The sequence below is a fragment of the Dipodomys merriami genome, unplaced genomic scaffold (genome assembly GCF_024711535.1).
Source record: "Dipodomys merriami isolate MVZ:Mamm:240054 unplaced genomic scaffold, mDipMer1.0.p SCAF_31, whole genome shotgun sequence".
NCBI lineage: Eukaryota > Metazoa > Chordata > Mammalia > Rodentia > Heteromyidae > Dipodomys > Dipodomys merriami.
The window spans coordinates 16619377-16632005 of record NW_027204604.1 but is presented as its reverse complement, the minus strand read 5'-3'; the positions used below and the strand labels follow the sequence as shown (position 1 = coordinate 16632005).

The window sequence follows — 12629 nt, the reverse complement described above, 5'->3', positions numbered from 1 at the left end:
TGTGTTACAGTAGAAATCATGGGTATTGTTTCCCATGTGCTCAAAAGGAGAGATAGAGGATGAGGAAAAAAAGGAAAGATAACAAGTCACCAGGAAATTTCCAGATCGTTCTACAAGGAGAGAAAGGAGACCATTACACATCTGAATCAGTAGCAGAGGAAAAATCTGACCTAAAATCAGAAAATTATAGGTTGTTTATGGTTTGAATTCGTAACATACAGCACACTGGACTCCACACTGCTCTTGTGTGTTTGAAGCTCTATTGTATCTCTGCTTGTGTGAAAGGCAATCTCCCCATGCTGGGGGCCACACACACATGGACAGAAAAGTTCAAGCCTGACAAGTCAAAATGTACACATCACATATGGAGGGGCTGATGACCAGATCTCCACGTGTCACTCTTGCTATTTAACATCCATCATGACAAAAGTGACTGACTCACTGTCCGGTGTACCTACCAGCACCCTTGCTCAGAGTTTTTGATGATCTCTAGCTGCTCTTTCAAATAGATACCAAGGTCAACCTGTGGGAAATGAAGCCACTTCTGTCCCCTCATGGGGCACTGCCTTACAGAAACATTCACCCTGGCAGAAATGGCCTGCATTATCCGCCCATCACCAGAGGCCCCCATTCCATGGACTACTGGGCTCTCAGGAAGAACTAGAAAGAACCCATTCCAAAACTTGACATAAAGAACCTTTTGAAAGGTTACCAACATAGAATAAACTAGATCGCTGCAATCTCCACTGTGAGATCTAGATTTCCACATTGTCTCATTTTCCTTCTGCCTGAATTCTTCCTGTATCATTTTCTTGTAAAGATGCTGTACAGAGAGGTTATGTTACATCAGTCAGTAAGGGAATGAGGACATTTCTTGTCAGTCATTGTTACAGTCTTATATCTTTTTTATTTTTTATTTTTTTTTGTAGCGTGGCTTAGCTGCTAATGAATTTAGTTGGCTTTTCTATATCTGAAATGACTCTAAGTTTTGTTCCTTACAGGTTTTTGGTTTTGGTTTTGTTTCTGAATAGAGAGTTCTAGGTTGGCAGCGTTTTGTTTTCAGTACTTTAAAAAGGCTTCAGGGAGAAATCACTTTCCCTGTGTAAAGCAAAGGCTAAGGAAATCCATCACCACAAGTCTTGCTTCACCAATACTGTTAAAGGAAGTTTCCTCAGCTCAAACAAAAGGCTGCTAATCATTAACATGCACCATGTGAGGGTATGAAGCTGAATAGCACAAGTAATACCAGTCATATTTATAGCACTCCAGTCCTTTAATGGTGACATGTAAAGCAATTATCATCTTTAGCATAAGGGCTAAAAGGTCACTGTTAAAGCTGGGAAGGGTAGCTCCTGCCTGTTATCCTAGCGACTTGGGAAGGCTGAAATCAAGTGCATTTCAGTTTGAAGCCAGCCCAAGCAAAAAGTTCCTAAGATACCATTTCAATCAGTTAGGTGTCAATCTGGCTGTGTGGGAGACCAGCCCAGAAAAAAAACATTCAAGAGATCTCAACAGAAAAAGTTAGGTGTGATTGTGCACACCTGTCATTTCGGCAAGTACAGAAAGCATAAATAGGAGGATCACAGGCCTGGGTGGTCTTCTGAGAAAGAAGACCCTGTCAAGAAAATAACAAGGAGCAAAGATGACGCAAGGTGTTGCTCCAGGGGTAGAGTATCTGCCTAGCAAGAGTGAGGACCTGAGTGTTACTCAAAGTCACAATTAACATTGGCTTATGTCCATTTCAAGCACACACAGAGATGCTTACTACAATTACTTAGACTTTCTGGTTTTGTTAATGTTATTTTATTGTAAGGATGCTGTACTGAGGGGCAGCCGTTACAAGAGCGAGGTCATGAGTACATTTCTTGTGGAGCCTTGTTCCCCCTCCTTTGTTATTCTCCCACTATCCCTTCCCTCCCCCCTCCCTCCCTCCCTCTTGCATTTAAGCTTCTTGATGGTTAGATGATCACCTTCCTTTTGTATGGGATGGGACAGGGGCCTGCTGAGGAACACCTTTGGAGGCTTTCGCAGGCTAATGTCAAGAGGCAGGGCGCAAGTAGAGAGGTGAGGAGGTGCTAAAAACCCCAGAGGCAAGAGAGGCCATTCACTGAATGTAGCTGCCTGGCTCAAGGGGAGCTAGGAGAGCTCTGCTTAGGGGAAATGCAGACACTATAGCCTTAGGAGAGCTTTGCGTGGACAGTGCTCTGAATCTTGGGGAGAGCGGGTCTGGCCGGCCATTTTGGCCACACTGGTGCGGGGTAGGGGAAGGAAACACCCCCCCAGGGGATGGGTGTACCTGAATCCCTGGGGGGCAGGGGACAATTTGGATGATAGGCTACTAAACCTGTCATGCCTGGGACTCCAGTTTCCTGTGCCCTTGACCCCTGACCCTCACACTATTTAGGCCGGGACCAAGCTCAGGTGTCTCTGGGTTTGTCCCTTGGCTCCTGATCCCCCCCCCTCCCCATGGAGTTCCACTTCAGCTCTCCACTGGAGCTGAGCTGGTTTGTTGGTATTGTGTGGGTTCCTTTCCGGTCAGGCCTTCAGGGCTCAGTTTCCTGGCAGTGCGAAGTGTGTTTGCGGGCTGCTGGTCTTTGGGACAAAGTTTCATAAAAAAACTTCTCACAATGTGACTTCTCCACGTTCTTGTCATATCACAGCAGTAGAAGACAAACGTCAGGAATGACTGGAAAAACGCTCACCTCCCTCAGCTCAGTCCCCTCCCCCCCTTACCTGCCCCCCTCTCCCACCCCAGCAGTGCCCGCACAGTGCATTCTTGGCAAAGCTACAGAAAGGCCTTGATGTTTGTTGATTGTGAAAACTTTGCCTGAGCTCAAGTCCTTTGGGCAAGGATTGTTTTTCTTTTTTCAAAGCGCTTCCATTATTTCTGGTCTGTGGTTTGCACACCCTTCGACTCATTTAGCACAACTGGCAGGTTTTAGGAAATCCAGAGACTGTCTTCCACAAGCTCACAGTATTCCCAGAACCCTGAATTCATTTCAACACACCATCAACCCCCGCCACCCCCCCCCCTCCACCAGCACTGTGCCAAGAGCAGGTCATGCGGTGCACACACACCAGCCGGTCACAGGGCTGGGCTCAGACACCAGGGCTGCCCCGGCTGTGGGTGACTTTTTTTTTCCGTTTACTTTGCAGAAGTCTCTGGTGGGTGGAGTATTTAGTAATCCCTGCTTCCTACACTGGGCTTCGACTTCCTTTTGAAGCAAGTATTTTGCTACACTAATCAAAACTTCTCTGGGCCGAGAGCTGTACCCTGAGAGCTCTCTGCTAAATGTCCCTCTGAAGACCGCCATGAGAACACCGGCTGAGATCGTTTGGTTTATATTATGGGCTGTTTGTGTGGCACAAGGTAAGATGAAAGGAGAAAACCTTTTTGGGTTTCTTTTCCTCCCCTCAACTATCTCATGAAACATTTGTGGATGGCGTTTTTTCACAGTGATCCCTAAGCTTTTATCTTGAAAACAAATGTGATTTAATTGTTGGTCTCTAGCGTACGATCTGATTGGCTTTTGACATTCAGGCTAAAACATAAAGTAGCTTGCTTGTTGAGCTGACAGAGATGATTGCCCCTCATTGTTTTATTTCGTGCGTTACTTCAGAGAGTGCTGTAAGAAATGTTTGTGGAAACTGTAATCAAGCATGATCATTTACCTTGGAATTGCAAAGTGCAATCTCGTTGTTTTTTTTTCTTCTGGCTTAGAAGTTTCAACAAAATGCTTAACCGGAGGGTATTAAGACAGATGTCAATGCACAGCCAATACGTCTTCAAATGGTAGAAGGAACTGATTTTGTTCACATATCATTTTCACTCACCTTCAAAGAGTCATTATTTATAAATGATATCATCTTGGCCTTCACAGTCTTGTAGAAAAGCTGGGATTGTATTAGAATGGGAAGATTGTATCAACTGGACATCTGAAACATAGTACAAGATCTGTAACTGGAACTCTTGACTTGGTCTTTTGTTTCCTGTAGACGGTAACACATAGCTGCATCTGAAAGCAGGCTTTTGTATTTATAAATCAAATTTTAAACTGACAATAATTTAATTATGTCAACAGTTCTCAAGAGAGGAACAATTTTATCCTCACAGAAACTTTGCTTTCCTTGTTTAGCACCAGAAACTAGTTATCAAACATGTAACTGACTCTTAATGCCAAATGATGATGCAGGAATTGTAACCTCATCAAACTTCCCACCTAAACAACGTACTGTGATAGAATGCGTGTGAATGCATGTAAACTGCACATGCCGTGGAGCCCATTCCGCGAATTTTCCGTGGACACTGGACTCTGGTTTTGTTCCCTGCTTGGCACATAGCCTCTGCCACAAAACGTGGTGGTTGTCAACAGTCCCAGCCAACTGTCACACCCCTCCGAACCTGCACCCACCGAGGACCTGGAGCACTGCAAGTAATCACCCACACTTCAGTACTTGCTGCTACGTTTATTTCCCACACTCCACACTGATACTATGGTGAAACGTTGAGGGAAGAAGGCCTTGAGTTAGCCCAATCTCCATTACATACCTAGACAGGAAATACAGCAGCTGAAAATGTTCTTCTGCCCTGGTTAAAAAAACAGAAAGGAAAGGAAAGGAAGGAAGAATTACAATAGCTAACAGGAAGAATCTGTAAATACAGCTTCCTCTTTGCTTTCTCCTTCTTATATATCAAGTACTACCTTTGAGATAGATAGATAGATAGATAGATAGATAGATAGATAGATAGATAGATAGATAGATAGATAGATAGATAGATAGATAGATGTGTGTGTGTGAGAGAGAGAAAGAGAGAGAAAGATTGCATTATTTTTTTCAGTCTTAGCTACATAGGGACATTAATGGCTTTCTGTGTGTCCAAAGTCCTGGCTTCTGAGATTCAGATCAGGTTTCCAGGACAAAGTGCAGAATAACATTTTCTCTACCCAGACATATGCCTTCAGCTTTAGGGAACATATTATAACCAAGCTTTTCAAATAGATCGTTCAGATTTAAGGTCTGATAATTGAATATTTGATAAAATTAGGCCAAAGTCTACAAATTCCTGGATAATTGCAGAGAACAAATGAAAACTATGCTGAATCACGCCTAAGCAAACACTGGCTGTGCTGTATGGAAAGAGATGTTTCCTAGTTCTCATGCTTTGTATGTGTTTCAGTCCTTGTGGGTTATATGTTTTCTGGTCCTTACATTTTAGAGGCCAAAATGTCCTTTGAGGTGAGGCAAGACCATTGTAGTTCAAAGACCGAGGGATTCCATTTCAGTCTGAGAAAAGAGACCATATGTTTTGGTAACTGTTACATTATTTTGAGTGCAAGACGTTTTCCAACGTTAATGCAGAAGCAGGTTGGTGTTAAATATTATAAACAAACACTCATTTAGAACAGTGCATTTTTTTGGTCATATGAAGAATCTAGAGCTAAAAAATAATAATGTGGGGCTGGGAGGGTGGCTCAGTGGTAGACTGCTTGCCTTGCATGCATGAGGCCCTGGGTTCAATTCCTCAGCACCACATAAGCAAAAAAGAAAAAAGCCGTAAGTGGCGCTGTGGCTCCAGTGGTAGAGCGCTAGCCTTGAGCTGAAGAGCTGAGGGACAGCGCCCAGGCCCAGAGGTCAGGCCCCACGACCGGACCCTAATAATAATAATAATAATAATAATAATAATAATAATAATAATAATAATGTGGTATGGCTGTGAAAAGGGACTCTTTGGGGAGCATCCGTAGGTCAGAAGAGGGAAAGTCAGTGACGGAGGGGACTGTTATAAATAAATCACATCTGTATAATAAATCCTATATTATCTTATATGTATTACGTAGTATATAATATGCATGTTAAATATACTATATGATATGATTGTATAGTATGTACTATGTGCCTATTATATTAATAATATATATTAATTATACACACAGAGGAGAGCAGTATACTGAGACCCCGCAAAAACACTTAAAAAGAAGTGAGAGGAGGCAGGGAGGTTAAGATAGAGTACGATGGAGCAGGTGCACACGATAGAGCAGGTGCGCGTGATCCAAGGTCAATACCCCAGGGAGGCCGCTTGGTGAAATTGATTCGCTAACGAGATTCAGCTTCAGGCTGTTGCGAGCTGAGCTGGTGACTGAGGTGGAATGGATGAAATGGTGAAGCTCCCCTGCTGTCTGACCCAGAATGCACAGAATGCACAGGTGAAGGGTTTCCTGGCTGCGTCCTAGGCTGGGGTTCAGCTGAGGGAGGATGATGTCCATGCCTGAAACCCACTGGGAGAATCCCGGCCCCACCGGCCCCACTGTAAGGACAGAGCCTCTGATTGCATCCTTGAAGAGCGTTGAAGTGAGAATCCACCTGCAAAGTCTGCTGGGAGTTTGGGTGACTCCCTGGTAGCAGCAGATGCTCGTGATGGGGTGCAGTTTTCCTGGACCTCACCTCCAGGCTGGCCGGGGCAGGAGCGGGCAGGGCTTGGCGTGAGGGTCCGGGAAGAGAGCCAGCACGCAGACGCAGTGAGTGAGGAACCTCCAGAGCCCACAGGATTCAGACAAGGGAAGGGGTGGGGAGGGGAGCATGGATGGGTGAAAGGGTTGAAGGGCGATGTTGATCGAGATGCATTGTATTGCTAGACTGCTTTGTTCAATGTCAACTCCTTTGTATAACTAGCTAAAGATGATGACGGTGATGATGATGATGGTGATGATGATGATGATATGCCTAGGTGGCTCTTTTGCCCCCCCCATAGAATTGTAAATTCCAACTCGAATATTGAAGTATTGCAAACTGAGGTTTCCCTAAAGTAAAATTTCCTGTGATGTGTTTAAAAGCCGTGTAGTACATACGCTTCATTTTCGGTCTTTGGTTCTGAGGTCTGACCCTATGTCTAAATTAATCCTTTGTGTTGGTGGTAGCATTGGCCATCAGGGCCTGGGCTCTGCCCCTGAGCTTCTTTTGCTCAAGGCAAGTGCTCTACCACTTGAGCCCCAGCACCACTTCTGGTGTTCTGATGGTTTATTGGAGATAAGAGTCTCAAGGACTTTCCTGCCCAGGCTGGCTTTGAACCTTGATCCTCAGATCTCAGCCTCCTGAGTAGCTAGGATGACCGGCGTGAGCCACAGCCACCCACCCGGCTGATCCCTTTTTTTTTTTTAATTTGCTGACTTTCGGATTCTTTTGCAATCACCCCAATTCCCCCACCCTTCTGACTAATCTTCTCTTCCACCAGCACCCCAACCCCACCTGCCTGGACCTTTGCCATTCTGCCAAAGTCTGTACTCTGTGGGCGTTTAACTAATACTGCGCCGGACTCCTCTTTCCCAACTTCTGCAAAGCTCAGACCATATTGCTCCGTCAGAGAGACTGGTGTCATGGGGGGGGGGCGGGGGGAGGGGAATGTGTTACATCTTAGTTTAAAATTGCAAGGCATCGTTGGGGACCAAAGGGAAAAGAAAAGGCTCAGAGGAAGTGAAGTGACTGAATGGGAAAACACCTAAAACAGCTGAAATAATACAGAGAACAGAATGACTCAGTAGAGGACTCTTATTTGTTTTGACATTCTTAGAAAGTCTAGTTCCTCAGAAACCTTGTTAATGGGAAATATATAATAGAAAAGTGATTATGGAAAGGTTTCCTCCAAGGTTTCTAAAAGGTGTTTTTCTTTTCTTTTCTTTCCTTGTGTTTTTTTCTTTTTTTTTTTTAAGCTCAATTAAAGCGATTTCCAACTTTAAAAAAATGTAAGCTTGGAAGGCACAGATGATGGAATTTCAGCAGCGTCTGTAGGTCTGTTTCCTGCTCTTCTTTTAACCTTGTACCTGGGCCACTGGGGATGACTCCGTGATCGCCTGCAGATTACAAAGGAGGGGTGCTGACAGCCCCACCCCCACACACAGCTCCCCGCCTTCACCCAGCCATTCCTTTCCCAGTGACTTCGAAGCCATAGGCAGTATGAGAACCACTTCCCCAAACATGGTAGCTTCTTAGAAAAGAAAGAGGGAGAAATGCCCGAGACAAGCCAAAAGGAGGCTAGGATTGTTTCTGGTAAGTCAGGAAGCTAACACTGGGTGAGCACAAGGGGCCAAGTTGGTTAGAGACAGAGCAGTCAAGATCCAGGGCACCTGGGCCAGGCTGGTTGCTTGTTTGACTCAGGCTCTTGCCACATAACCCAAGCTGGCCTAGAACTCATGATGTTCCAGTGACGGGGCTACAGGTATACCATGCTGGTATTCCTGGGTAGGGTTTGAAGAGTTAGGCAGATGAGGAGGACAGCGTGGGTGGTAAAGGTGGGAATGGATGGAGGATAGGGCAGCTGCTAAAGCTGGGAACGAACCGCTGATGTGCACCTAACGAACCAGAAGTAGCTCTGTAACACTGAGGAGACAAAGTTGGGTGATAGAGCAAAGCTGGGTGCCCCGTTTTGCTTCTCTTTCCTTTCTCTTTTAATCCGTGTTCTCAAGATCCCACCCATGCTAAACTGTCCCTGTCCCAGACTACTTAAGGGGTCCTTTTACTGTCAGTCAAGCCTAACAAAAGCTCACTGGAAACATAGCAACCGTTTAGCACGCTAGGGTGCTGACAGGGACAGACACTAACTTTCACTAAAAGCTTTTCAATTACTTCAAGAAACTAGATTCTGAAGCAGTTTCAAGCTCTATCCTGGTAGGGACTTGTTTCAACCCTCATTACGAAATACCTGTTGTTCTGCCCGATTTCCATGGGGAATTACCTGCTCTCCCACCTACTCTCTGTGGTTTCCAATCATTGTCTTGCTCTTCTTCACCATGACAAATTTGTAAAGGAACTAGGAACTCCTGACTCACACCTGTAATCCTAGCACTGAGATCTGAGATCTTAGTTTGAAGCCAGCCCAGGCAGACAAGTCCATGAGACTCTTATCCCCAATGAACCACCAGAAAACCCGAAGTAGAGCTGTGGTTCATGCCTGTAAAGCACTCACCCCAAGCATAAAAATGCTCCAGGACCAGGGGCCCAGGTCCTAAGTTCAAGCCCTGAGACCCGCATACACACAAAAATTTTGAAATACATAAACATTCAACATAATTAACCCTGTGTGTATGTATGTCAATGACAGAACTTTAAGATTTAGAAAATAGAAACAATTGTGATTTAAAAATTTCCAACTGCATTTGTTTTTTACTTCAACTGAGATTATAAAACCATCTCCCTCAAGCTAACACAGAAGATTCTCGTCTGCTGTTAGCTCTATTCACAGTTCTTATTCCTGAAGCAAAAATAATTTGAAATTGGCAAACAAAGGCCAGGGAATAAAAGTTCACCAAGTAGTGTTCTATAAACAAAACTAATTGGTACTTAAATGATTGCAAACACATAGAATGCAAGAGTCACTGCTAAATCCCAGTAAATATCTCCACATGAGAGAGTGTGTGCACTCATTAACTTACAACTGGAAACAGGAGGCTTTTGCTGTTTCTTTTTTGTTGTTGTTAAGTTTTAGGAACATACTTTCCAAAACATTTTGTGCTTTTTAAAAAGCCTTGCTCTGCTTCCTGTTTGCTGAGCCTCATCCATGCTCTTCTCAGGACTGCCATTTTAATTCACATACGTGAGGTTGATGTGCGTACGTGCAACAGTTTGATACTGCAGCCCAAATAACTTATTATTGACTAATTAGTACCCCGTGTGTTTTCACTGAGTGCAAACAGTTGTTGTTTGTTACAGCTGATGATTGTTACAGCTCAATTCTGTGACAGTTCAATCCCAGCATTTTTGCTCTGTCACAGGTCGATAGTCCTCGATGAATTAGTGATTCGTACAAAGCTAGACAAAAGGGTGTGGAATTTTATTACACTGGCATGTAATAAAAAATTGTTCTACCAACTATGAAAATCAGAGGTGGCTCTTAGTTATATCTTTTGCTTTCTTAAAGTAATTAAATTCACAAAAGCAAGAATTAGAGTATACTGAGAGTATACGGATGTTATTTGGAAACGTGATTATGACTAGCAAAGAATCATACACCCCTGGGAAGCCAGAGAGCTGAACTCTGAGAATGAATTCCCAGTTTGAGTAGAGGGTGGCTGTAATTTTTAAAAATCATTTTAATCAACTACATTGATAGGAAAATCGGCATTGTTCTTTTGTTGTATTGGATCAAAAAAGGAAAGGAACCAAATTTATCAAAATGTTATCGTCGTGGAAAATAATGTTCTACTCATGGTGCTGGAATCTATTATTTGGAATTTAATTTATTTTTTTCCAGTAACCAGAACACCATGAAGTAGATCTCAGTGTTGAAAGGGGCGGCAGGGGGGGGGGGAAAACACCACATTTCAATCTGCAATTAAAGGGTAATTTTCCATGCAAAAACATGAGCATGCAATTGTAAACAAAAACAAAAACATCAGGCTTTGGATGATGGCAGTGATTGGTGGGGGGGAGGTTCGTTTTGTGCTAGGATACTAGCACCACCTAGTGGAGAAAAGTTTAGTTCAGAAAACGAGCTGGTTGACCTGCATTACCCAGTTTCCTTAACACCAATGTGCTCAAACTTCGTGAAATCTTTAAAGCAAAAACTCAGTACACGTGGCAGACCAGTGCAACAATTTTCTCCCTTCATAAAATATGGCTACTGTGGACGTTGATGAAATGCAAAATGTGTTCACACGGATATGTTCCACCAAAGGATCTGGCTTTGTTGATTTCCTCTGCCTTGCCTTTAAACAGAAATTCTAGAATAGAAGAATATGATACTGTTATTATAAAACCATATAAGTGGGCTGGAGGCTTGGCTCATGTGGCAAAGTGCCCATAGACCACTTCCACCCACAAAAACGCTGAGCAAACAGCCAGGAAAACAACAACTTCAGACTTGCTAAATTATTTTTAAAAGTATGGGAGTCTGCCATTTAAAACACAGATGTGTTGAATTTGCTAATGCAATCATCCTAAATCAAGATTGCTACATATTAGCCGGGCGCTGGTGGCTCACGCCTGTCATCCTAGCTACTCAGGAGGATGAGATCTGAGGATCTCGGTTCAAAGCCAGCCGGGGCAGGAAAGACCGTGAGACTCCTATCTCCAATAAACCACCAGAAAACCAGAAGTGGCGTTGTAGCTCAAGTGGTAGAGCGCTCGCCTTGAGCTGAAGAGCTGAGGGACAGTGCACAGGCCCAGAGTTCAAGCCCCACGACCGACAAAAAAAAAATGATTGCTACATATTAATTAATGAGTAGGCAGTATTAAAATATTAACTATTAAAATCAGTAGGCATGAGCTGATCAATTTTCTGTGTTTTTTTCTGTACCATGTGCTTAATCTTTTGTAAAATAAGAGTAATACTACATATGCACATTTTGATACTTTTATATTTTATTATAAAATACCAAACATACACTTGGATAAAATATAAGCAGGCCTTATTACAAGTACATACTGTCTTACAAATAGCTACAATTATTTATGGCAAGAACAATAATGTTTCCAGAATCCAAGGAAACACTTCCTGATCTCTTTTAGATTAGAACCTCTAAGTTTCTCCTAGGAGAATATATTATCTTTCTTTTTTTTGCCAGTCCTGGGGCTTGACCTCGGGCCTAGACACTGTCCCTGAGCTTCTTTTGCTCAAGGCTAGCACTTTACCATTTGAGCCACAGCACCACTTCCAGCTTTTACTTTTTATGTGGCACTAAGGAATCAAACCCAGGGCCTCATGCATGCTAGGCAAGCGCTCTACCACTGAGCCACCTTCCCAGCCCTTATCTTGGTATTTTCATAACACATGTTTTGTGTTTTGCTTTTCTCGAATAGCCTCACATCCTATATAGACATCTTATTATAGCCAATGTCTGTTCCCACATTTTATATTGATGTAATAGTCCTATAATATTTTATGTAAATTTGTACTTGTTATTTTCTATTCATAGTATGGCAATGGTGCAATATTCCATTGCATACTTGCAACATAAATGTTTAAACTATTGATAGATATCAGGATTATTTTATTGTATGGTTATTAACAAGATGGTTACCACCTGTGAAATCTAATTCATTATGCATGCATTCTTCTAGGATACACTTCTAGGAATAAGATCTCTGAACAATAGATATTCTACTGTTTCCCCTCCGAACTAATGTGCTAAAACCTTAACATGGGTCTCTGGGAAGTAATTAGGTTTGGATGGTTTTTTGAGGGAGAGTCTCCAGGATGCGATTGCTACACTTATAAAGGAAAAACCAAAGCTCCATTCTCTGGTTCTATCTCGGTATTGTGTTTGTCTGCCTGGATCTCTGTCCCTGTCTCTCTCTGTTTCTGTCTCTGTCTCTGTCTCTCTGTCTCTGTCTGTCTGTCCCTCTCTCTCTCTCCCTCCCTTTCTGCCCTCTTCCCCCCATTTCAGCATACAAGGAAAGACTGCCTTTTACTAACAAGGTACACCATACTTGAGCAAACTCCTGTCTCATGCTTCATAACTTCCATGAATATGAAAAATATCTTGTTATTTTTGACCTACCAGATGTCAGGATTTCTGTTAAAACAGCCCTGATTGGGACAACAGTGCATATTTTCAACAACACTTTTCTCATGAAAAAGTTCCATTTTTCCCCACAAACACTTCTGAATGCAGCACTTTCTTTCCAGATCCTGAGAT

General features: G+C 43.1%; 1 protein-coding gene across 1 annotated transcript in view; it reads left to right on the top strand.

Annotated features, from left to right (window-relative positions):
- The first annotated feature begins 3118 nt into the window (after window positions 1-3118).
- LOC138841217 (complement factor H-like) overlaps window positions 3119-12629 on the top strand; it is a 47032-nt gene continuing 37521 nt past the window's right edge. The window contains exon 1 of the mRNA XM_070041893.1: window positions 3119-3370. Within this exon, the coding sequence (XP_069897994.1) occupies window positions 3313-3370 (58 nt within the window). The 5' untranslated portion in view covers window positions 3119-3312. The remainder of the gene's footprint in view (window positions 3371-12629) is intronic.